Raw genomic sequence first — 25616 nt, forward strand, 5'->3', positions numbered from 1 at the left:
CAGGGTGGTAACGTTAGATATGGGAATGAAGTGGAGCATCAAAGGACTGTTAGATACAGGGAAACAAGTAGAGGTTAAAAAGGTTTTATTTAAATATTAAAACAGGTTTAATATCCAGAATATAACTTAAGTTATAACTTATAACATAAGTTGTTGTAGTTTTATTAATTTTTGTGTTAGTCTGTTTAAGTCATGATGTCATACGCTCCGGTACAGTAGGTGGCGGCATGCACCTTAAACGTTGGTTTGTAGCCGGCCAATAAAACTAAGGAAGAAGATGCAGCAGCAGAGAGCTCGTGCAGCAGGAAGTGTGAGAGAGGAGGGAAGACCACTTAGAGAGAACAATGGGAGTAGAAGTTGAGACCATAAGACCAGGAGACGGTAAGGTTTTTTTTTATTCGTGTGACTCAATACATATTGAGTCAATATATTTCCTTTTCAAAATGTAGCTGTTTTGTAATCCACGTGTTTTCCTTCTTTCAGGAAAGACTTTTCCGAAGAAAGGACAGAATGTGTCCGTGCTTTACGTTGGTAAGATCTATTTCATTGCTGATCGGTCAAAGGTTATCTAGCTAGTAAATTCATAGCAAATATTACCCACTCAAATATAAACGTTTGGTCGATTTTAAATGCAATGTTAAAGAAATTGTGTAATTTCACATTTGGGAAATGGCTTATCGCGTTCTTGTCGAGATATACGTTAGCTAGCTAGATGAGAGGCTCCATGCCACTCTCGTCATGTCTGTACGGTAAAATTGTATTATTTTTTTCCCAGGATGGCGAAGGGATGTCCCGCCCTTATCTGCCTTACTCTAAATCTGATTGACCAATCCCACTAATTTTGCTTAAATCGAACCAACCCAACCAGAGCAGGCAAGGAGTACAAGCTTCCCCCATAGACCGTGTATAAGAAGGCTTCCCCATGCTTTCGCCATACTATGATTTTTTTCTGGTGTACAGTCACGTGAAGCTAACGTATAGAGCCCAGATACGCTAAACTTAGCACAAGGACTGGGCGCGCCGGCAAACTCATAGCCTGGCTCTGTCCAAAGTTAATATCTTCTTACCAGCACCCCCAATGTTCGCCATTTAAGACATATCTCGTTTGTTCAATCCGTACAAAAACCGAAGTGCAACAAACTATATTTGGCCAGGCTAGCGGTTTCCCCTCTATTTCTAGTCTTTGTGCTAAGCTAAGTTAAGCTAGCCGTATTCTGTCTGTAGCTTCATATTTAACCCTTGTATTGTGTTCGGGTCTGTAATAACTTATTTTCAATGACTGCAAACGGTACAACGGTCAACTGTTTTATATAATTGAATTTCCTTGTTTTCTCACAAAAAACGTGATCATAAATGTGATCTCACAGGGGTAAATGGCAAATATGAACCATAAATGATGTATATATCATTGGTAATTGAGCTAAAGTAAACATCTGTTAAGTATTTTTGCATAAATTGTCATGGCTGTATTGCTTTAAAAGCCTAATAATGTGTTTGGTCCACCAGACCCGGGAACATTGGCTGTGTAACAAAAATATGAACACCACACAAGGGTTAATGCATAGGCGTTAAGGTGGTATCAATCTCCTCATCTCCAGAACTATTCCTTTACCTGTTGAAATTCTGCTTCATTGTGTACGCTGGCTGATGTGTTTTAACAATCAGTCACACTGTATTGAAAGTGCTGCAAAAAGACTTGAGGCAAGTCTTAATGGTTGGGGAGAGAATGTTACCATAGAGGGCTAACAAGTTTTTGTTATTGTTGTTAAACAGGTACGCTGACAAATGGAAAGAAGTTTGACTCCTCCAGGGATAGAGGAGACCCCTTCAAATTCAAAATTGGACAGGGTCAAGTCATTCGTGCTTGGGATGAGGGTGTAGCTCAGGTAAGGAGAGGAGCTTTTTTTTTTTCTTTCCAAAATGGGACCATTCAAGATTTCCCTTCTGCAAAATGTGCCAGGACTTCTGTGTGTGTACTGTCTTTATATTTATATATATACTTACATACATAAAACAATTTTATTAATAAGGGAACAAATTCCACTAATTAACCCTGACAAAGCCCACCTGTGAAGTGAAAACCATTTCCGGTGACTACCTCATGAAGCTCATTGAGAGAACACCAATTGTTTGCAGAGTTATCAAAAAAAGCAAAGAGTGGCTACTTTGAAGAATCTAAAATATAAGACATGTTTTCAGTTATTTCACACTTTTTTGTTAAGTACATAATTCCATATGTGTTCATTCATAGTTTTGATTCCTTCAGTGAGAATCTACAATGTAAATAGTCATGAAAATAAAGAAACACATTGAATGAGAAGGTGTGTCCAAACTTTTGGCCTGTACTATGTATGTATGTCCTGAAAACTGCAACAGGTGCACGTGGAATAGTGTAACTATTCATGTTGTGATTCAAAACCGCTGATAGTCAAATATCATCTACATAACCTTTTGACTTAAAATAATCTGTTGTGCATGTTATAAAACCTGGATTTTACAATATAGACATTTTACACATGTATGACTTTGAATTGATTAGTTGTGTAATGTCTTATGAGGCTCTGTGGGAGCTTTCCAAAGTTTGAAAATATCCCCTGGTGATGTCATTAAGGTTATCTCATCTTGGCCTCTTGGAGACTTATAATTTGTAAAACAAAGCACAAGTTACAAAATTGGGGCAGGAGTTTGAAAGATGTAAGGATCAATCAGGCAAGGAGGGTCTAACAAATTACATTTGCATTATAGGAAATGTAGGATCCAATTTTTTTTTTGGAACTTGACCCATACAATGGACTAAATGGATATCTCAGCCTCTGTTATATTGATATTGTCAAGTCTTAATGGAAGTGCATTACTAAATCAAACTGATCATCCTTTCAATATCGAGCCATATTATTACCTAATATGTAATATCTCCTCACCTCCTCCACAGATGAGCGTTGGCCAGGTGGCCAAGCTGACCTGCTCGCCGGACTATGCATATGGCGCTAAAGGATACCCACCCGTCATCCCAGGAAATTCCACTCTCATCTTTGAAGTGGAGCTGCTGGGTGTTTGTTGAATTTAAAGGTTACTCTTCACAGTTTCTCATTCCACCAACATCTGACATAAAATAATTTTAATTAAAGGTGCTGTCGGTAGCATTTAAAAACATGAATAAATCATTGTGGAAAGAATTCTGATATCTTGGTATTATTGAGACAAATTAGACTAATTCCGGTGGTATTGTTGGTGCTAAAATGACACCTGGATTAAAAAAAAAAAAAAAAAAAAAAAAAAGAATAATAAATAGTATGACTTTTTTTTTTCTTCAAAATATGATTTTCTTCCAAGGTTTACGTGGCCTCGATTTTTACATTTGTCTGATAAATCTTTGACTTGTTCTTCAGCTGTTGGATAGCACATCAGATACATAATGGAATAACGGCAAAAGACAAACTAACATTAAAATTCTTTTAAAATACATTTCATTTGTGCCATAAAACAATCTTAACCAAATGGATCACCTAATCTGAACCAGTGGCACTAAACCTGCACAGAACATCTTGTTCATACTGTATGTGGTTATTCCTTTGTCTTAATTAGTGTGAAAATGATTTTTAATGTTAAAAATGCACATGAAACACCTTTTTAATGAAAAGCTTGTTTGTTTTTTTGCATAAATGTATTCAAAAGGTGCATTGAGTTGATTCCTTGAAACTTTGACAATATAAGACGCTTAGATGCTTTGCCTTTTCTCCTATTAGATTTTGAATCCTGGCACTTATACTATACTCTTGGGTCTTTTTATTAATAACAACTTAAAGGCCTTAGGTGTCCTTGTTATGTCATCAGGCTTAACATTTTCTGGTAATGTTTGATTTTGTGTCATCCATTAGAAATGGTCTTTTCTGTTGGTATTGCATTCTTGCATTAAAAACAAAGTAAACAATATTGATGCCTCATTTATCTCATCATTGATGTGATTTATTTTTATTTATTTTTTTGTCTTATGAACAAGTAATTGTGATAAACAGCTACTCATTTGTCTTTCCCTGTGAGCGCATCTCTCTAGACACAAATCGTGCTTGGGAATTTTAAGGTTGGTTATCTTTAGAGTAGTCAGACTTCATTTTTTTTGGGCAGTGCTACTGATAAGTCATCTGAAATGTTTTTGGTGTCCTGTGATACTGGCAGGGCAGCAGGAGTCAATCTTTGCTTGGGAGGGATTGCCAAATCTAGCTTTAGTAATGTTTTCACACTTATTGTCACACTGGATTCTGCTCTGGGTCAGCACCAATTAATAAAACATGACAACTAGCAGGTAAAATACTTAATTTATCACTACTTCTTTTAAAACGGAAAACTTGGATATTATTTAAGTAGAGGTACAATAATTATGTTAAATAGTATTATGGTATCGATCAAATCGGGCTGGAGGAAGTATTCCAATCCTTGAAAAGAAAAAGCTGCCCCCCCACTGGTTTGTAGGTTCACTTGACAGTAATCAGCCAGACCACTGCAACCCTAAATCTCTTTCTCAAATAAGATGTGTGGTTTAATTACTGCTGCTGAGATTAGTCGCTGTTAAGTTGGTACTCACAAGTACTTACAAGTGTGAACGTGTTCAACCGACCAAGTCTCATTCCTGTATTTAAGTGGTGGAATAAGAACTCAGATCCTTTTGTAAAAGTACCAATGCCACACTGTAAATATACTCCACTACAAGTTAAAGCCCTTCATCCAAAATGCTACTTAACTAAAAACAGAAGTATTCTCACGAAAATGTAAAGTAGTAAGAGTACTCAATCCAGAGAAAATGTCCAACGCTGATTAGCAAAACACAGGAAGAAAAAAAAAAATTTAGTTATTCTCAATTAAGTTAAGGGTTTATCGATCTAAATATGAACTCTGAGAAGGGTCACATTTACATGTATTTTCTTTTTATCTGATTACTAAATATTTGTTAAGTTGTTTGTACTGACACTGTTCTCATATTGCCCACAAAATACTCAGAAGTTCATGTTGTCAAACCATACTCCGTATTAACTCATGCATAAAGATAGTGCTTAATTGGCCTGTTAAGATCACACCTAACCATCAATAATTTTTATCTGACCAACTTTATTACTCTTCCATTTACTCTGGAAATAGGGAAGATAATGTACAAATCATATAATGGCTTACATTCATCTGGCTTCATAGGTTTGTTGTGATTGGGGCCATCTAGTGGGGGAACTTTGGAATTACATGAGGGACACAACCTCTGCTGCCTTCATTTGCTCCTAATCTTCAGTGACATTCAACAATCAATCAATTAGTTGAGAAAACAATCAGTAAAATCCTGGCTTTATAGTAATGCATCAATAATATATATTTAACAGTCAGAGGGGGCATTTTTCAGCATAATTGTATTTTCCGGATTAGATTTACTTAATTGGCTTTTTGAATGCAGTGCATTTACTTGTAACATGGTTTTGTTTTGTTTTTTACAATGTGTAGTATTTTTACTTAAGTAAAGGATCCGAATACTTCCTCCACCATTGCTTTGGGCTCATAACTATGACAATTACGACAGCACCTGAAGGCAGCGTTTCCACGGGTCCAACTTTTCATCGCAGAACAGAATATCATTCTTGAGAAGACTGAACGGACGCACAGATGGTCTGTGGACAATCTGAAACATGGACATACGTGTATATCCATGCATGGACATCAACATGTCGATAAACTTTACGTTAGGGTACATTAATTGTAAAGTTTGCGTCGTTTAAGTCTTGCATGTATTTTTTCCCTTCTAATTAGACAAGTAACGTTTCCGTTATAGGTACTTTTTTTTTTTTTTTTTTTTTTTAACCAACAGTGAGACGTTGGAGGGTCCCGGTCACAGGCGCAAACTCACATGCGCCAAATAAAAAATGTTGCGCTTTTAAGATGCGTTACGAACTAAGAGGAAGGATGGCAATGACCCTGACAAAGACAGTTAATCTCATCACAGGACTGGTCATTGTTTTCCAGTTACAAATGAGCTTCATGAAGCCAAAATCCGCTTATGGTAAGTTATATCTGCTAATATATAATAATAAGGGCTAACGTTTCCTTCCGGAACTTTAGTAAAAAGGAGAAACTGTACATGTTTACATAATTACACTAGATATCTAAGATAGATAACATAAGTACACTACCGTTGCGTTAAAGTTACCTCCTGTGAATTTGGTAACGGTAGGCTACTGCGTCATTTATTGTAAGGGTAAGTCTTTTTTTTATTATCTGCCAATACCAATATCTTTAGATTGAATGTGGCAATTACATTACGTGTGCAGATGTTTTGACATTTTCTTTAATAAGTTATCCCTACATATCCAAACGTGTATTTAGCGTTTTCCCTTGTATTTTCTTCATGGCTGAGTGAAAAATCTTTGACACAGCATTAAGACCACATTGGGGTACTATAGTACTACCATTTACGTATTTCACAATACTCTCTTTAACCTCAAATACCAGGGGAAATAAATCATATTTCAACGTCCTATAATTGTAGTAATCATCTTCAGTTTTATGTGTACCTGCTTAATTGTGTGTACACCTTCGACCACCAGGTGGAGAATCTTTATTTTGATGGAGACAAATTAAGGTGTAATCAGTTTCAGATGTCTCAGCTGAAACAGCACCTGTTTTTGCCAGTATTTGTGGGTTTTAGATTTTCTGTGGAGCATTTTGTTTATTTAAAGTGGAAAAAGAAACAGTGAACTGTTCTGCAACAGCAATGGGTGAGATGCATTCAACTGTATGATAAATCTGACTTTTGTTGATCTACAGGGTGGGCATTTTAACAAAATCTCAGTGACAGTTAGTCACTACAGTATTTATACAGTTATTGCTTTTGTTACCAATAAGTCTGCTCCTGCTACTACTACAGATTATGTAGCATCAATACACTGCCCACATCACACTGGTGGAGACTTGTGAGGCCTCTGCAGCCGTAGGGCCACCATGTGACAGAAATATAGACAACATACACCGCTGCCCAGCCTCACATGCCTGGTCCTGGACCTGCTGGTGTGAAGAATGTGAAGCATGCTTTCACCCTCTGCTGTGAAAAGAAAAATTAGGACGCACTGTTGTCACTGGAAGGGGCAGAATGACGGGGTGACCGTGCATGCTTACCACTTGGCACACACTGGGGAATTGTTTATGTCCCATTGCATGTGAGAAGAAGATGCTAAAGTTTGTTTACTGATGTTTGAAATTTTCAAAGAGACATTCTCCACATCTAACATCCCCTTAACATACAGTTTCCCTTATTCATTTCCGCCTACGGTTGTTAAAATAGTCTTAATATTCCACGCTGACAGTCTCTTATATGTTGTGTGCTAGGTTTTTCAAACTCTTTATCTAAGCTATATGATGTTTATACTGAGTGAAATATTCAAACCCAAGACTCCATGTTTAAAAAAAAATGCGATGCCTTGTGCATCATTTTATACAAACCTCCCCAAAATATAGCCAGACATATTTGCTATCTTTGGAAACTTTAACATCTGGAGCTGGGAAATTTACACTCAGTGGGTTTGAATTAGAGCTGCAAAGTCAATTCAAAGATCTAATTTTAGTTTCTTTACTATTCAGGAAGATGTGTGTAAAGTTATGTTTCCTAAACTTGAGAGCAGTGGCAGCCTTGTTTTTTGTTTTCTAAATGCTGTAGATTAATATTAAGTTGATCAACAAATTAAAAAATCAACCAATTGTTTTAGCACTATTATTTTTATGCCAGTATTTGGCTATTCATGGTCTGTGAATAGCCAAACTACTGTTAGGACATTTGTACTAAGATTGCTGTAAAATGTAGGTCTTTGTCAGCATCAGCCCAATGATGGTACTCGAAAAAAAGACACAGTAAGTAAACAATGTAATCAAAACAACAATAAATGATCTCCCTCTGTTCGATTCCTCAGGAGTCTACCGTACTAACACACAGGGGCTGTCTTCTCCAGAGGAAGGGTCGTATGTAGTCGCAGGGAACAACAAACCCAGGGAGACGCGTCCCAGGTCTGGGGCCCCTGGCTGGGCTGCAGACAACAGGGGCCACTACAGAGACCAGCACCAACCAGAAGAGTCAGATCCAGACCTGCTGATGGAGAACGGTCACAACAATGCTACACAGATTGTGGTAAAGTTATTTACAGCTCAGAGAGCTTTAGCAGGTGATGAAAAACATAGGAACTAAAGTCATAACTGAAAATGCCATTGAGGGGATGTCTCCCTTTGGTAGGTGATGTATTTATAGGAATGTAGTCCGGGACATTTAGGTAACAATTGTTCGAAAAGCAGGCGAGTTAGAACATAACAAATGTGTTTCATAACACTGCATAGCAACATTCATGATAACACTTTCTGCTATAAAATGCTCTGCATATAATGCTTTCATAAAGAACAGACCTTTCATAGAAAATGTATTTTGCAAAATGTGGTGATGTTTTGGAAAATGAAACAGGGCTTTATGGAGGTGAAAACATCCCAAAATAACAGTTAAGGAATCTCTGTCTTATATGATGATATGGGTGAACATTGTTTGAACTTTGATATTAGATACCGTATTAGAGAATTAGCAAGAAAGATTAGGAAATACAATATAGTAATATAGTATATTGGGAATAATATTAAGGAAATTAGCTATTTGAGTGTTATTTCTTGACTTTAGTTTTGACTCTCATGTTTGCTTGATGAGTTACCTCTTTTACTTTTCATAAAAATCTGTTCATCTATACTTTCAAAAGAGATGTGTTAAGCTAAAACTTGATAGCCTCGCTTTCAGTTAAACCCTCTTAAATCAATCAATTTAGTTCCACTTTTTTGTCCCTGATACTGATTTAATGTGTGTTTTAAAGCATTTCAATCCCTACATTTTTTGATAGGACATTGATCCCGCCTACTATACATCTAAAATCTACGGTTCTGGAGACTCAGCCAGCAAAGAGCTGTGGGTGAACATCGATGAGATGGAAGAGGATGAGTGGGAGGTCTGTGGCTTCCTGTCCAGCACCCACAGACAAGCTGAGGTATGAAATCAGTCTGTGTGAATAAATGGGACAATCAGTGTTTTATGCAAATATCTCCTGTGCATTGGGAAATCCATTTTTAATTTGTGTATTTGCTTTGATTTCCTTCAAAGATTTTGATGTCCAAATGATTTAGACAATGAATTAAATAAGTGTTGATTAGTATATTACAGTTTACTTTCTGAGTGTATTGAATTAGCCAGGGAAGGGTTCAACTCAACAGCAACTGGACTTGAAAAGTTGAAGGTCCAGTTGCTCTTGACTTTAACCCTTCACTAGATAACCATGACCTAGATGATTGAGAACTTTCACTGACAAATGTATTGAGTTGAGAACACAGGCACATTATTAAAACAAAAGCTGAGTTAACTCTCACTTGGTTGCAGTAAAGCTTATTATAAGATACTTTACACAATTAAAGATTCTGACAAAAAGTTTCTCTTGTGTTGGTGTATATGAAAGTGGTTGATGACCATCTTTTAACATACAGTTGATTTTACACTTTTTCTTTCTTCGTTTCCAGAGAGTGAAGCTTTCCTTCGACTTTCCTTTCTACGGACATATACTAAAAGAAATCACAGTGGCAACTGGAGGCAAGTCTTTAACTACACACCTCTTTTCTTTAGCTCAGAGTTATAATGCACAGTCTGTATTCAAAGTAGCTCCAAGTAGAGCAACTTTATATGAATTTTTATTATATTTTTGTTCACTTTTTACCTTCATAGTACAGCCGCACAGTGCATACTTTGAAGGATAAAAACTAAATGTGTTAAGCATTATGAATATATTTGATAGCAGAATAGCGCTGCTTTAAGAAACCATAACCTGCATCACAGGTTTCCAGTGATGTTATGTGGAATATTTTTGGCACATGCTTTAGTCTTTTGTATGATCAGTGTGGATATGTTTCTATACAACCTCTCCATCTCCAGCAAAATACTGAAGTTAAGGATCTGTTTTCGAACAACAGCAGAAGTTTAAGACCTAGATTAACCTGCCAAAACAAAACAGAATAAAAAGTTACTGTGACTGAAGCAGTTTGTGTGTGGGGAGAGCGGCCCTTTGTCTCATAGCTAGTCCATGATTTGAAACGGATTGTGAATGTCTCCCTGCATTGCATATAAATTGCATGTTATCCCCTCACAGGTTTCATTTACACTGGAGATATAATCCACCAAATGCTCACAGCCACTCAGTACATCGCCCCTTTGATGGCGAATTTTGACCCAAGCCTGTCCCAAAACTCGACTGTGTTTTACTTCGATAACGGTAAAAGACCATCATTTTACTCAACTGTCGTCAATTGTGGCTTTTTGTCTGTGGGTCTGCTGTAGAATATTTCTACTAATTGTATGTGAATGATTATGTTTATGCATGTCTACCATGTAGGCACTGCCCTGGTGGTTCAGTGGAACCGGATGTACCTCCAGGACAACATCAGTCTAGGATCTTTCACCTTCCAGGCCGCTCTGCACAGTGACGGACGTATCATCTTTGCATACAAAGAGGTGACATTTCTTCTCAACTTTGTGTTCTTCTGTTAATGTGGAATTAGTTTAATCATTCAGCCTTTTTGTTTTATAGATTCCTTTAGACATCAATGGCATCAGCACTGAGAATCATCCTGTCAAGGTGGGCTTGTCGGATGCTTTTGTGGTTCTTCATGAGATAGAGCAGATCCCCAGTGAGTGGCACTTTTGGTGTATAAAGACACATTCTTCTTATCATATTTTTCCAGCCAACTCATTAAACAAAGCACTGGATCTCACTAGATATTAACATCACATCTTTTCTGACATGCTCCAGATGTTCGGAGGAGAACCATTTATGAGTATCACAAAGTCAACATCCTCAAGTCCAAAATCTCCAATTCTACAGCTGTGGAGATGCTACCTCTCCCAAGTATGTTAATGCTAATAAAGTATACAAAGAGATGTGTTGCTAAGACACACAGCAAAACACACATCTATGTTCTGTAAACTTGGATCATCAGTAACTTAATCTGAAAATGTATTTTACATGTTTGTATTGTACACTTGTGTTGTACAGTTTTAACACCTTTGTATGAAAATAGCTTGTGATCAGTAGCAGCTGTTGCATGTTAGCTCTATACTGCAGAATGGCCTGTAAAAATACATTCAGGTATAATTCACAGAAGTCAAAGCCGTCTCTTCCTCCTAACTCTTCAGGTTTTTTTTATTCTCAGCATGTCTCCAGTTCTCCAGCTGTGGTCCATGTGTCACTTCTCAGATTGGCTTTAACTGCAGCTGGTGCAGTCGTCTACAAAGGTAAACTGGAAAGCACTCTGAGAGCACATACCACTGACAAGGCTGCACATTCGTCTGTCCTGTACAACTACATTATATAGTGCATGCAGAAATGTGATTATGTGTGCAGGATTGTTGGGACCTAGAGTGGCATGGTGATGGAAAACTCCTTGCAGACTAATGGCGGGTGATCATGTGTGTGGGTGTGTTGCCAATGATTGCTAGAGTTTTCATTCTTGAACAAAGTGTCTTATGTCAGAAACAGTGTGTAGTGTTGTGCAAGAAGTGTGTAAAAGTGCAAAGCAGAAAACATGTTTGTACTTTTGGTGCCTTTTGTTTAAGGCATGGTAACAAAAAGTTAAGGTTTTGATGCTTTTCTCTAAGCATTCACTTTTAGTTTGTAAGCAATTGGCAAAAACTGCATCTCTGAAGCCTGATTTTAGTTTTTGCTGAACAGGCCTGTCGCAATATGCAATAAATCAATTAATCGCATAGTAAATTAAAAATTAAAATTAAAAATTATCGCAGGCGGAAAAATTTCCATTTTATTTGTTTTTGGTTGTGTTTTTATTCCAGTGCATTTTTTGTTAACAGAGACTGAGTCCATTTTATTTATTGTTTTTGGTTGTTTTGTTAATTTATTGTGGATATGTAAAATGTCTTCCAGTTCCAGTGTTAAATATTCTTTAGAAATAAAAGTTTATTGATCTTTGAAAAGGTGTACCTGAATTATTATGCCATTATCATTATATTAGATGAAAATGGTCTCAGAACGACAATATTATCGTTTATCGCAATAATTTCTAGGACAATTTTTCGTCCAGCAATATTTGTTATCGCGACAGACCTATTGCTGAATGTATATTCACATAGAATGAGGACTTTGGGTTTACTTAAAGGATTAAGTAAAAGAAAGGATCTCTTTGCAGGCAGTATGGACAGAGGAGAAACCATTACAGCGACCGATAATCTTTACAATGTGGGACAGATGAGTGTTGTATTAAGATAGACTTGAAAAAATATGAACATATCCTTTAAGACTAAACCAATTTACAAAAGCTTTGTTTTTTCCCTCTTGCTTTACTACATGCTGCCCTATTGCAGGGGAATATAAAGTGTAAGTAAGTACGTATATTATTGGATGTACAGCCAAATGCAAAAGTCTTAAATAACATTTGGTTGTAAAAAAGGCTTGATTCAGGCTTGTCCCTCAAACACTTTGTCAATACAGTATCTTGTATGTTTGTGAAGGTTAACCTGTAATTACAGCTTAAGTACACATTCATTATATTTACTTCCTTTGTCAGATGCTCCAGTGGCTTTGATCGTTACCGGCAGGACTGGGTCGACCTAGGCTGCCCGGAGGAGGTTCTCATTATTTTTTGCATTTCAGTAAATTCCACAAAGTTGAACTCTGTTCAAACTTGGCACCACTTGAGCGTCTGTCTGCACAAAAAAGTTGACTAATGTTTGTTTGTCCAGAGAAGAGATCCCCGGTGTCTCCAAATGACAGACGTAACAAACGCCACATCTCGCCACCTCACACATACGACCACTCCTGTTACAGCGACCGCAATGCATCAGAAGACCTCCAGCACGACCTCCATCCCCCTCCGCAGTACGTCCACTGCCACCATCCCCTCAACACATAGCAGCACAAGCAGAAGAATAATATCCACTCAACAGCCTCCTACCAGCAAACCTGCCAAAGGTAACCTGCTTACCAATCACCTGTAAACAAAACGTGTTACGTTTTGTTCATCTAACACTACAGTATTTGCAAATATGGTTCTTTTTTTAATTTCCCACTACCTTTTATAGATTCCTCTTGATAGGTTAACCTCAATGAATTTCAGTATTACTTTTTGAGTGTTAAAATCTTATTTAGGACAGGGCAGTTGTCATTTCCAGCTCATGAATTAATGCTACTGACAGTGTGAGGGTCAAGTGGTCAGCTATTTCCCAGCCCTCTGTTAGCTCCTAGCTGAGTGTATACAGCGCTATGTTAAATACTGCATAGCGTCCTCAGCTGCTGAGGGATGACTCAATGCATGTGTGTCACTCTGGGTGAGTCAGAACATAGGAGGGCTGTTATTTTTGGTTGTATTGTTTGTAAGCTGAAAGAATACAACATCCTTCTCTAACAGAAGCATGATTATTTTACTTGCATACTTTTTTGTTTTTTTTTTATTTATTCTCAAAATGTTCTCTTTGCATTATGCATTTGTTTCAATTTTTAAACTTCAAAAAGGCAAAGAGGAGAGAGTTTGAACTGTATCATTTGAAGTGAATAAATGGAAATCACATTATAAATTGCATATTTTTTAGCTGCCTAACTGTTCACTGCAAAAGGCCCTGCACTTCTCCAATTTGGGATGCCTCTGGGGAACCAAAAGATTTAGCACTTTCTATGAGATTTCACTCGTAGTACACTACAGTATTTCAGTTAAAACATACAGAATTTAAATTAAATTATAGGCTTTAAAAATGTAGTAGTAACTACTCAAAGCTTCTCTTTTAAAGTAAATGGTCATGGTCAATCTCTTGTTTTGTTTTTTCCTGAGAAGTTTATTTTATTCCTGACAGGACAAACAATTCTAAAACTTTGATTTAAAAAACAACACATGACATACTGTATTTTATATTTAAAAGTAGTATATCACGTCATTGTATTTCTTTTTCTAGATGACACAAAGATATCTTTGCACATCAATGAAGCACGTAAGTCGTTCATGTTCACCTACTGTGTGTCTGACTAATTTTATTATCAGTACGTGATATTTTCAGCACAAAACTTACATACATATTTACATTTGATCTGATCGTGAAAGCCACTATGTGAAAAAGTTTGTGATTACACCGTTGTTTAAATTGCTTTGATAGCAGAAGTCTAACAAAAAAATATCTGCGCGTATGCTGCTTTTAGCCCAATCTCGAGTGTCCCCTAGTTGTATCAGAGAAGGGAATGCAAATTCTACACATAGTGGCTTCAAGTCTATAACTAGAGTATTAGTAGTATCACTGACAGTCTCATCACCACCTCTGTATAGCAGAAGATGAGGAGACCACAGGAGAGAGTGATGGGCCACAGCCTGGTCTTCTGGCAGGAATCATCATGGTGATGGTGATCATGGGAGCAGCCGTCCTTGTGTCTGTCTACATGTACAACCACCCCACCTCCAGCGCCAGCCTCTTCTTCATGGAGGTCAGTGACACCATAATCCATAATAAATTCTCCATAATCCCTTCCTTTGAAAGAGCCATGCATTTGTCAGATGTATGTGTTGCATTGCAAGCAGTGGAGTCTCAAAATTAAAAGCTGGTCCTTCCAACACTTTAATTTAGATCAAGATGCTTTGACAACTACTTGGAGATTAAACTTCACTGAAGCTTTGCCACACTTTTTCTGTGAAATTTTGTTGGAAATATTTGACATTTTTTAAAGCTGGGGAGTTTAATTTTATTATAGAATTTAAAACAAACACTCTTTGGTCTGCACAATGTTTTTTTAGACCATATAGGAGCATAAAGAAATATTTTATTATCCCCCGCAGTGCAATTAAAAATATATATTTAGGAGAGCAGGAACACATTTCATACAAATGCATACAACTATTAAGTGCTGTGTACTTTACGCATGTTTTCTCAATATTATATCTAAATTTATCTTGAAACCCACTTATGTGTTCATTCCCCCAGCGGCGACCGACCCGGTGGCCAATCATGAAGTTCAGACGGGGCTCCGGGCGCCCTTCTTACGCCGAGGTGGAGACTCCTGGTCAGGACAAAGACGGCATGGTGGTCATCGACCCTAAACAGTCTTTTGTCATGTCAGACAGAAGAGAGAGTGAACAGAAAGAAGGATTCATAGTTCCTGACCAGAGGGAGCACTTCCTAGTCTCAGAGAGCTCCTGACCAAAACTACGTATCCCAGAAAGCTTTGGGACCTCTATGTAAGGGAGACTTATTTCCATTCAGCTGTTTCCATTTGAGCTGTTGCTCAAAGTCGTTTTAAAAGACAGACTTTGAGTGTTCAGAGAGGAAACCACCAAGCCTCTATGAGGAAAATGTAACTACAGAATATTTTATTCACAGTTTTTAGGCATAACATAAAAAAGATAAAAACTTGTGATTACTGCGTCACAAAGAGCAAGAGGTGATGCTGCTGAATGTTTGTTTAAGACCATTTCTCTCAAAGACAGCGGTTATTTTTCCAGAGCTGTAATGCGTCGTTTCAAACCTTCACAAGAAGGAATGTCATATTCGGGTGTCATTTCCTCATCTCAAAAATACAGACTAAATTCCTCACCATTACACCCACCTTCATCTGAGGGGCAAACAGGGTGCAGTGTTTTCACTGCTGTTTACCTCCGAGCATAACATTTTTACAGTGAAGCAAAGCCTGCAACCTTTTGAATTTCTACTTTATTTTCTGAACTTAATAATAAAAGGCAGAAAACATAATTACTGATTAGTTTGCTGTACAAACATCCACAACCATGGAAAAAACACAGGTCTATATTTTAGACATGATACAGTCTCGCAACAATTTTCTAACATGCTATAATTGTTCCCACATGTGTAATCTGTATATTTATGATACAATGGTAAAAATTGCAGGTTTTAGGTTTTAGTCAGTGGCTTATAATTTAGTGTTTTTTTCAGTCACTGTACAGTATAGCTTTATTTATCAGCAAGTTAAATGGACAGCTAATGATGTTAAAATGAAGTCTTTCAAAAGTGTTATTAAAACATTAGGATTTTTTTGAACACATGCTGTTATACAATGTAATAATTTCACCAGTTCTCTCATTTATTTTGGAAATCTTAAAAAAAAAAAGTCCTAAAACTCACATGTTCAAAAGTTGTGATTTTCTAGTGAGCTGAGGGTTTAACCTGCTCCTTCTCTTCATCAGATTGATCAATGCCTATACATTTTCAGAACTGTTAAGGAGTTTCATCTACTGTATGTTTTGGTAAGATTACACGAGAATCAACAGTTTCCTCCAGTGACATACAGTACTAGTGTCCTGTATTATTTGTGTTTTCATGTTTAGTCTAAAAATGAAATTAAGGCAATGGAACTTAAGACCGGCCTGTAGGCTGCAGAGTGAGAGGATCAAGGCACTGCTGTGTTGGAGGTACTGCAAAGGTCCTGGGTCGATGATTTAGGTTTCCTCTTTGTCTTCTGACAGAATTAGACAAAACAAAAATGATGCATTAATAGTGATCTTGAGGTAATTTAATAAAAGAGTCCAATAGCACTAGAATAGGTGGATATTACATATCAGAAAAATACTAAATATGCATTTTTGTATTAATTTGTGTCAGCAATTTCTATTTACTTAAACGAAAAAATGACACTATAACATTTTCAACACACATTTCAACACACTACAACAAATTTAAGTGGCTTATAGGTATGTAGAATATTCACATAAGAAATGTGACAAAAGTAAGTTCATTAAAAACCTGCAATGCATTGCACACAGGAAATAGAGGACCTGGGGAAATAAATGTCCAGGAAAACCCCAAAATAGCTATTACATCCTTGGAAAATAATTTTGTGAAGTTTAATTCTAAAGTCACAGTTTGATTTACTGTTTTGTATGAAACTGTATAACATGATGCATGACATGATGCAGGAACCATAAAAAGTTAAGTATCCTAAGACAATTGTAAACAATATAATGCACTATATACAGGTAGCATGTACTAGATACATTATTGGGACACAGTATGTGTTTCTAACCTTTCACTGGTGGTGCAGGTAATCGCCTTCTCAGCTGTCTTGATGAGTCCACAGTGACGGGCTGCAAAAAAATGCATGTGAAACATGTTTTTTTATTCTTGAACAAGGTGTTTTACACTCTTATGATAGGATGTATATTACTGTATGCAAGTACCGTAACTGGAATAGTCTTGGTCTTAGTGAAGCGTGACTGTTGTGGGTCCACATTGAGGCCTGCACTCTTCAAAGCAGCAATTCTGGCCGAGATGTCACAAGTCTGGAGCAGAAACAACACAAACATGTAACACAGTACACGTTTGATGAAGATCAGACTGATGTTATAGTTGTTACAGTTGTCTGTCAATCTTTGACCATTGATTTCAGTGTCCCCATAAGGTCAATCTGTGTTTTCTTATGAACGCATCACAACCCTCACACAACACTGCAAATATTCAGGTCTAATAAAAAGCAGCAGAGCACTTTCTTAATATGCCAGTTTCAGCTTTAAAATGGATGCAAATCAAGCTTCAACCCACCTGCAGCTCAGACTGTTGAACCTTAGCAGCGGCAGATGCTATCTGCTCCTCCAGGAAGGACAGCTCCATGTCGGACGTCCCGCTGCAGATGCCCCTTGCACACTCCTCCAGGTCACTCAGCTCCGCCTCCAGACTGTACACCTCTCCAGCTGCCACATACACCTGCAGCATGTTCAATTCAACACAAGATCATCTTCAAAACTTAGTAATTTAAATTTAAATCAAGACTAGTCACATAGTATAGTATACTATAAAATGTCATAGTACAGTATGTCATATAAATGTCATAGTATAGTATGTCATAGAAGAAATAATTCCATAGTATAATATATCATATAAATGTCATTACTGTATGTCATACAAATAAAAAGTCATAGTATGTTGTGAATGTCATTTATGTCCTAAAAAAATAAAAATAAAAGTCTTAGTATGTTATAAAAAAGTCATAAAAATGTCAAACAAATTCCATTGTATCAAAAAAGTCATGAATTTGTCATAGAATGCCATTAAACAGTCATAGTATGTCGAAAAAAAGTAATAAAGTCAGTTATCTTATATACTTATAGTATATCAAAAAAATCATAGTATGTTGAAGAGTTGAACCCTCAACCCCCAATCTTCATTTTATCTCTAGCAGCTTATCTCATTGAGGTATTTGTGAAGCTCATAAGGCACTGGTTCGGCATTCATATTACAGATATATTAAGACAAAAAAATTCATAGTATAGTATGTCATACAAATTTCACAAAAGTCATAGTATAGTATGCCAAACATGTAAAAATGTTATAGTATAGTATGTCAAAAAATTTCAGTATATTATATGTCATAAAAAACTAAAGTCATAGTATGTCATAGAAATGTCAGAAAAAGTCATAGTATAGCATGTAATGAAAATCAAAAGTTATACTATAGTATGTCATAAACATCTCAAAAAGCCATATGTGATAAACATCTAAAAAATTCATAGTATTTTATGTCATAGTATATTTTGTCAAAAATGACATGTATGTCATAAAAAACATGCCAGAGTATGTAAAAAATTTTTTTAATAAAAAATCATAGTACAGTATATCGAAAAAAAAGAGTCATAGTATAGTGTGTATAGTATGTCAAAAAAAGCCATAATATAGTATGTCGAAAAAAAAGTCATGGTATAGTATGTTGAAAAAAGTCATAGTATAGTATGACAGAAAAAGACACAAAAAAGTCATAGTATAGTATGTCGAAAAAAGTCACAAAAAAATCATAGTATAAGATGTCGACAAAGTAGTATAGTAGTAGTATAGTATAGAAAAAAGTCATAATATAGTATGTTAAAAAAGTCATAGTATAGTATTTCAAAAAAAAGTCATAGTATAGTACGTAGAAAAAGTCACAGAATAGTATGTTGAAAAGTTACAAAAAAGTCATAGTATAGTATGTTGAAAAAGAAGTCATAGTATAGTACGTAGAAAAAGTCACAGAATAGTATGTAGAAAAGTCATAAAAAAAGTCATAGTATAAGATGTCGACAAAGCCGTAGTATAGTATGTCGAAAAAAGTCACAAAAAAAGTTATAGTATAGTCGAAAAAAAGCCATAGTATAATGTCATAAAAATTCACAAAAAAGTCATATTAAAGTATATCGAAAAGTTACAAAAAAGTCATACAAAAGTCACAGTATAGTATGTCAAAAAAGTCATAGTATAAGCCGTAGTATAGTATGTTGAAAAAAGTCATAAAAAAGTCATAATATAGTATGTCGAAAAAAGTCACAAAAAAGTCATAGTATAGTCGAAAGAAAGCCATAGTATAATGTCATAAAAAGTCACAAAAAAAGTCATAGTATAGTATGTCGAAAAGTTACAAAAAAAGTCATATGGTATGTCAAAAAAAGTCTTAAAAAAGTCATAGTATGTCGGAAAAAAGTCATAAAAATAGTCATAGTATAGTATGTTGAAAAAAGTAACAAAAATAGTCATAGTCTAGTACATCGAAAAACTTCACAAAAACGTCACAGTATAGTATGTCAAAAAAGTCTTAAAAAAGTCATAGTATAGTACATCGAAAAAAGTCATAGTATAGTATGTCGAAAAAAGTCACAAAAAAAAAAAAAAAAATCATAGTATAAGATGTCGACAAAGCCGTAGTATAGTATGTCGAAAAAAGTCATAAAAACGTCACAAAAAAGTCATAGCATAGTACGTCGAAAAAAAGCCATAGTATAATGTCATAAAAAAATCACAAAAAAGTCATAGTATAGTATGTCGAAAAGTTACAAAAAAGTCATAGTATAGTATGTCGAAAAAGAAGTCATAGTATAGTACGTAGAAAAAGTCACAGTATTGTATGTAGAAAAGTCATAAAAAAGTCATAGTATAGTACATTGAAAAAAGTCATAGTATAGTATGTCAAAAAGTTACAAAAAAGTCATAGTATAGTACCTCGGAAAAAACCCATAGCATAATGTCATAAAAAGTCACAAAAAAAGTCATAATAAAGTATGTTGACAAAGCCGTAGTATACTATGTCAAAAAAAAGTGATAAAAAAGTCACAGTATAGTATGTCAAAAAAGTCTTTAAAAAGTCATAGTATATATAGTATGTCGAAAAAGAAGTCATAGTATAGTATGTAGAAAAAGTCACAGTATAGTATGTAGAAAAGTCATAAAAAAGTCATAGTATAGTACATCGAAAAAAGTCATAGTATAGTATGTTGAAAAAAGTCACAAAAATAGTCATAGTCTAGTATATCGAAAAAAGTCACAAAAAAGTCACAGTATAGTATGTCAAAAAAGTCTTAAAAAAGTCATAGTATAGTATGTCGAAAAAGAAGTCATAGTATAGTTTGTCAAAAAAGAAGTCATAGTATAGTACGTAGAAACATTCACAGTATAGTATGTAGAAAAGTCATAAAAAAGTCATAGTATAGTACATGGAAAAAAGTCATAGTATAGTATGTCGAAAAAAGTCACAAAAAGAAAAATCATAGTATAAGATGTCGACAAAGCCGTAGTATAGTATGTCGAAAAAAGTCATGAAAAAGTCATAGTCTAGTATGTCGAAAAAAGTCACAAAAAAGTCATAGTCTAGTACGTTGAAAAAAGTCACAAAAAAGTCATGGTATAGTATGTTGAAAAAAGTCATAATATAGTATGTAAAAAAAGTCATAGTATTCGTATGTTGAAAAAAGTCATAGTATTCGTATGTCGAAAAAAGTCGTAGTATAGTAAGTCAAAAAGTTACAGAAAAAGCCATAGTATAGTATGTCGAAAAGTAAAAAAAAAAAGTCATAACAAATTCACAGTATAGTATGTCAAAAAAAGTCTTAAAAAAGTCATAGTATAGCATGTTGGAAAAAAGTCATAAAAAAGTCAGTACGTCGAAAAAAGTCACAAAAAAGTCATAGTATAGTATGTCATAAAAAGTCACAAAAAAAGTCATAGTATAGTATGTCGAAAAGTTACAAAAAAAGTCACAGTATAGTATGTCAAAAAAGTCTTAAAAAAGTCATAGTATAGTACGTCGAAAAAAGTCATAGTATAGTATGTCGAAAAAAGTCACCAAAAAAATCATAGTATAAGATGTCGACAAAGCCGTAGTATAGTATGTCGAAAAAAGTCATAAAAAAGTCATAGAATAGTATGTCGAAAAAAGTCACAAAAAAGTCATAGTCTAGTACGTCGAAAAAAGTCGTAGTGAAGCATGTAAAAAAAGCCATAGTATAGTATGTAGAAAAAAGTCACAAAAAAGTCATAGTAAAGTATGTCGAAAAGTTACAAAAAAAAGTCATAACAAAGTCACAGTATAGTATGTCAAAAAGTCTTAAAAAAGTTATAGTATAGTATGTCGAAAAAGAAGTCATAGTATAGTTTGTCGAAAAAGAAGTCATAGTATAGTACGTAGAAAAATTTATTATAAAAAAGTTATAGTATAGTATGTCGACAAAGCCGTAGTATAGTATGTCGAAAAAAGTCATAAAAAAGTCATAGTATAGTATGTCGAAAAAAGTCACAAAAAAGTCATAGTCTAGTACGTCGAAAAAAGTCACAAAAAAGTCATGGTAGAGTATGTCGAAAAAAGTCATAATATAGTATGTAAAAAAAAGTCATAGTATTCGTATGTCGAAAAAAGTCGTAGTGAAGTATGTAAAAAAAGTCATAGTATAGTAAGTCGAAAAGTTACAGAAAAAGCCATAGTATAGTATGTCGAAAAAAGTCACAAAAAGTCATAGTAAAGTATGTCAAAAAGTTACAAAAAAAAGTCATAACAAAGTCACAGTATAGTATGTCAAAAAAAGTCTTAAAAAAGTCATAGTATAGCATGTCGGAAAAAAGTCATAAAAAAAGTCAGTACGTCAAAAAAAGTCACAAAAAAGTCATAGTATAGTATGTCAAAAAAGCCTTAAAAGAGTCATAGTATAGTATGTCAAAAAAAGTCATAAAAAAGTCATAGAAACAAAGTCACAGTATAGTATATGTAAAAAAAGTCTTAAAAAGTCATAGTATAGCATGTCGGAAAAAAGTCATAAAAAAAGTCAGTACGTCAAAAAAAGTCACAAAAAAGTCATAGTATAGTATGTCAAAAAAGCCTTAAAAGAGTCATAGTATAGTATGTCATAAAAAGTCACAAAAAAAGTCATAACAAAGTCACAGTATAGTATGTCAAAAAAAGTCTTAAAAAAGTCATAGTATAGCATGTAAAAAAAAAAAGTCATGTAAAAAAAGTAGTCAAAAAGTCTAAAAAAAAAAAGTCACAAAAAGTCATAGTATAGTATGTCGAAAAAAGTAAAAAAAAAAAAGTCATAGTATAGTATGTCAAAAAAAAAAAGTCATAGCATAGTATGTTGAAAAAGTCATAAAAAGTCATAGTATAGTATGTCAAAAAAAAAGTCATAGTATAAACATCAAATAAAGTCGAAAAGAATAGTATGTCGAAAAAAGTCTTAAAAAAGTCATAGTATAGTACGTCGAAAAAAGTCATAGCATAGTATGTTGAAAAAGAAGTCATAGTATAGTATGTAGAAAAAGTCATAGTATAGTACATCAAATAAAGTCATAGTATAGTATGTCGAAAAAAGTCTTAAAAAAGTCATAGTATAGTACGTCGAAAAAAGTCATAGCATAGTATGTTGAAAAAAAAAAAAAAAAAAGTCAAAAAGTCATAGTATAGTATGTAGAAAAGTCATAGTATAGTACATCAAAAAAAGTAAAAAAAGAATAGTATAGTCGAAAAGTTAAAAAAAAGTCAAAAAGTCATAGTATAGTATGTTGAAAAAAGTCAAAAAAAAAATCATAGTATAGTCACAAAAAGTCATAGTATAGTAAAAAGTCCAAAGTATAGTATGTCATAAAAAGTCACAAAAAAGTCATAGTATAGTATGTAAAAAAGTCAAAAAAAAAAAGTCATAGTATAGTATGTCGAAAAAAGTCACAAAAAAGTCATAGTAAAGTTTGTGTAAAAAAAGTCAAAAAAAAAAAGTCATAAAAAGTCACAGTATAGTATGTCAAAAAAAAGTCATATAAAAGTAGTGAAAAGGTATAGTATAGTATGTAGAAAAAGTCACAAAAAAGTCATAGTATAGTACAGAAAAAAAAGTCTTAAAAAGTCATAGTATAAAAAAAGTCATAAAAAAAAAGTCATAGTATAGTATAGTATGTTGACAAAAAAGTCATAGTATAGTATGTCGAAAAAGTCATAAAAAGTCATAGTATATGTTGTCAAAAAAAGTCAACAAAAAGTCATAGTATAGTCAAAAAAAGTAAAAAAAAAAAAAAAGTAAAAAAAAAACAAAAAAGTCAAAGTATAGTATGTCAAAAAAGTCTTAAAAAAAGTCATAGTATAGTAAGTCGAAAAAATAGTCATGTCATAAAAAAAAAAAGTCATAGTATAGTATGTAGAAAAGTCAAAAAAAGTCATAGTATAGTACATTGAAAAAGTTATAGTATAGTATGTCGAAAAAAAGTCACAAAAAAAAGTCACAATAAGATGTCGACAAAGTATAGTATAGTATGTCGAAAAAAGTCAAAAAAGTCATAGTATAGTATGTCGAAAAAAAAGTTACAAAAAAAAAAGTCATAGTATAGTATGTCAAAAAGTCATAGTATAATGTCATGAAAAAAAAAGTATGTCGAAAACAAAAAAAAAAAGTCATAGTATAGTATGTCAAAAAAAAAGTTACAAAAAGTCATAGTATAGTATGTAGTAAAAAGTCAAGTCATAAAAGAAGTCATAGTATAGTATGTTGAAAAAAAAAGAAGTCATAGTATAGTATGTAGAAAAAGTCAAAAAAAGTATAGTATAGTATGTCACAAAAAAAAGAAAACCAAAAAAAGGTCATAGTATAGTACATCGAAAAATGTCATAGTATAGTATGTAGAAAAAAATCACAAAAAAGTCATAGTATAGTATGTCGAAAAAGTCAAAAAGTATAGTATGTAAAAAAAAAGTCATAAAAAGTCATAAAAAAAAGTCATAGTATAAAAAGTCTTAAAAAGAGTCATAGTATAGTATGTCATAAAAAGTCAAAAAAAGTCATAAAATGTCATAGTCAAAAAAGTAGTAAAAAGTCATAAAAAGTCATGGTATGTTGAAAAAAGTCATAGTATATAGTAAAAAAAAAAAAAAGTCATAGTATAGTAATGTAAAAAAAAGTAAAAAGTACAGAAAGAAAAATAAAAAAGCATAGGATGTTGAAAAAAAAAAGTATCATGTAGAAAAAAAAGTAGTATAGTAAATGTAAAAAAAAAAAAAAAACTTAGTATAGTGCGTCAAAAAAAAAATCATAGTAAAAAGTCATAGTATAGTATGTAAAAAAAATGTCAAAAAAGTCATAGTATGTCGAAAAAGTCATGTCAAAAAAAAGCCATAGTATGACAGAAAAAAAAGTCCTAAAAAGTCATAGTATAGTATGTCATAAAAAAGTCAAAAAAAAATAGTATAGTATGTCGAAAAAAAAAGTATAGTATGTATAAAAAAAAAGTCAAAGTATAGTAAAAAAAAAGTCATAGTATAGCATGTCGAAAAAAGTATAGTATGTAGAAAATAATCACAAAAAAGTAAAGTATGTAAAAAGTCACAAAAAGTCATAGTATAGTATAAAAACAAATAGAATAGTCAAAAAAAAAAGTCATAGTATAGTATGTAGAAAAAAGTCATAGTATAGTATGTCAAAAAGTCAAAAAAAAAAAGTCATAGTATGTCGAAAAAAATAGTATGTCACAAAAATAGTCATAGTCTAGTAAGTTACAGAAAAAAAAAAAACAAAAAAAGTAATAGTATAGTAAAAAGTGTAAAAAAAGTAGTTAAAAGTCTAAATAGTATAGTATGTCATAAAAAGTCATAGTATAAAAAAAAAGTCAAAGTATAGTATGTCAAAAAAGTTATAAAAACTCACAGTATAGTATGTCAAAAAAGTTACAAAAAATGTCATAGTATAGTATGTCGAAAAAAGAAAAAAAGTCATAGTATAGTATGTCAAAAAAGTTAAAAAAAGTCATAGAATAGCATGTCGAAAAAAGCCATAGTATACTATGTCATAAAAAGTCACAAAAAAGTCATAGTAAAGTATGTGAAAAAATCACAAAAAAAAAAAAGTCAAAAAGTATAAAGTATAGTATGTAAAAAGTCACAGTATAGTATGTCAAAAAAGTCTTAAAAAAAGTCACAGTATAGTAAACTCACAGGGAAAAAGTCATAAAAAAGTCATAGTCTAGTACGTCAAAAAAAATCACAAAAAGTCATGGTATAGTATGTTGAAAAAGTCATAATATAGTATAAAAAAAAAGTCATAGTATTAGTAGGTTAAAAAAAAGTCGTAGTGAATTATGCAAAAAAAAAGTCATAGTATAGTAAGTAAAAAAAAAGTTACAGAAAAAGCCATAGTATGTCGAAAAAAGTCACATCACAAAAAAAGTCATAGTAAAAAATATGTCGAAAAGTTACAAAAAAAAAAAGTCATAACAAAGTCACAGTATAGTATGTCAAAAATGTCTTAAAAAGTCACAGTATAGTATGTCGTAAAAAAAGTCCAAAAAAAGTCATAGTATAGTATGTCATAAAAAG

At 33.6% G+C, this 25616-nt stretch overlaps 3 protein-coding genes across 10 annotated transcripts in view; 2 read left to right on the forward strand and 1 right to left on the reverse strand.

The window, feature by feature from the left end:
- Window positions 1-258: 258 nt before the first annotated feature.
- Window positions 259-3933, forward strand: LOC114565213 (FK506-binding protein 1-like). The gene is made up of 4 exons (XM_028593118.1): window positions 259-381; window positions 484-531; window positions 1774-1886; window positions 2933-3933. The coding sequence occupies exons 1-4, from the start codon at window positions 345-347 to the stop codon at window positions 3059-3061; spliced, it is 327 nt and encodes a 108-aa protein (XP_028448919.1). The 5' UTR covers window positions 259-344; the 3' UTR covers window positions 3062-3933.
- A 1833-nt stretch (window positions 3934-5766) lies between these two features.
- Window positions 5767-16020, forward strand: plxdc2a (plexin domain containing 2a). Of its 3 annotated transcripts, none has more exons than XM_028592661.1 (14): window positions 5767-6034; window positions 7935-8149; window positions 8895-9038; window positions 9562-9631; window positions 10185-10307; window positions 10428-10546; window positions 10623-10722; window positions 10845-10940; window positions 11245-11326; window positions 12613-12673; window positions 12788-13016; window positions 13991-14026; window positions 14356-14510; window positions 15005-16020. In XM_028592661.1, exons 1-14 carry the CDS (start codon window positions 5914-5916, stop codon window positions 15218-15220), a joined length of 1767 nt encoding a protein of 588 aa, XP_028448462.1. In that variant the 5' UTR covers window positions 5767-5913; the 3' UTR covers window positions 15221-16020. The 3 variants fall into 3 exon arrangements, with proteins under 3 accessions (XP_028448462.1, XP_028448463.1, XP_028448464.1); XM_028592662.1 differs by having other exon boundaries at window positions 14359-14510; XM_028592663.1 differs by lacking the exon at window positions 5767-6034 and adding an exon at window positions 6201-6229.
- Window positions 15714-25616, reverse strand: part of myripa (myosin VIIA and Rab interacting protein a) — a 68508-nt gene continuing 58605 nt past the window's right edge. For all 6 annotated transcript variants that reach the window (XM_028592656.1, XM_028592654.1, XM_028592657.1 and 3 more), the window contains 4 exons: window positions 17573-17734; window positions 17212-17313; window positions 17058-17118; window positions 15714-16493 (listed from right to left, as the gene is read on the reverse strand). In XM_028592656.1, the coding sequence (XP_028448457.1) occupies window positions 16474-16493; window positions 17058-17118; window positions 17212-17313; window positions 17573-17734 (345 nt within the window). In that variant the 3' untranslated portion in view covers window positions 15714-16473. The remainder of the gene's footprint in view (window positions 16494-17057; window positions 17119-17211; window positions 17314-17572; window positions 17735-25616) is intronic.

The sequence above is a fragment of the Perca flavescens genome, chromosome 12, assembly GCF_004354835.1.
Source record: "Perca flavescens isolate YP-PL-M2 chromosome 12, PFLA_1.0, whole genome shotgun sequence".
NCBI classification, from domain to species: domain Eukaryota; kingdom Metazoa; phylum Chordata; class Actinopteri; order Perciformes; family Percidae; genus Perca; species Perca flavescens.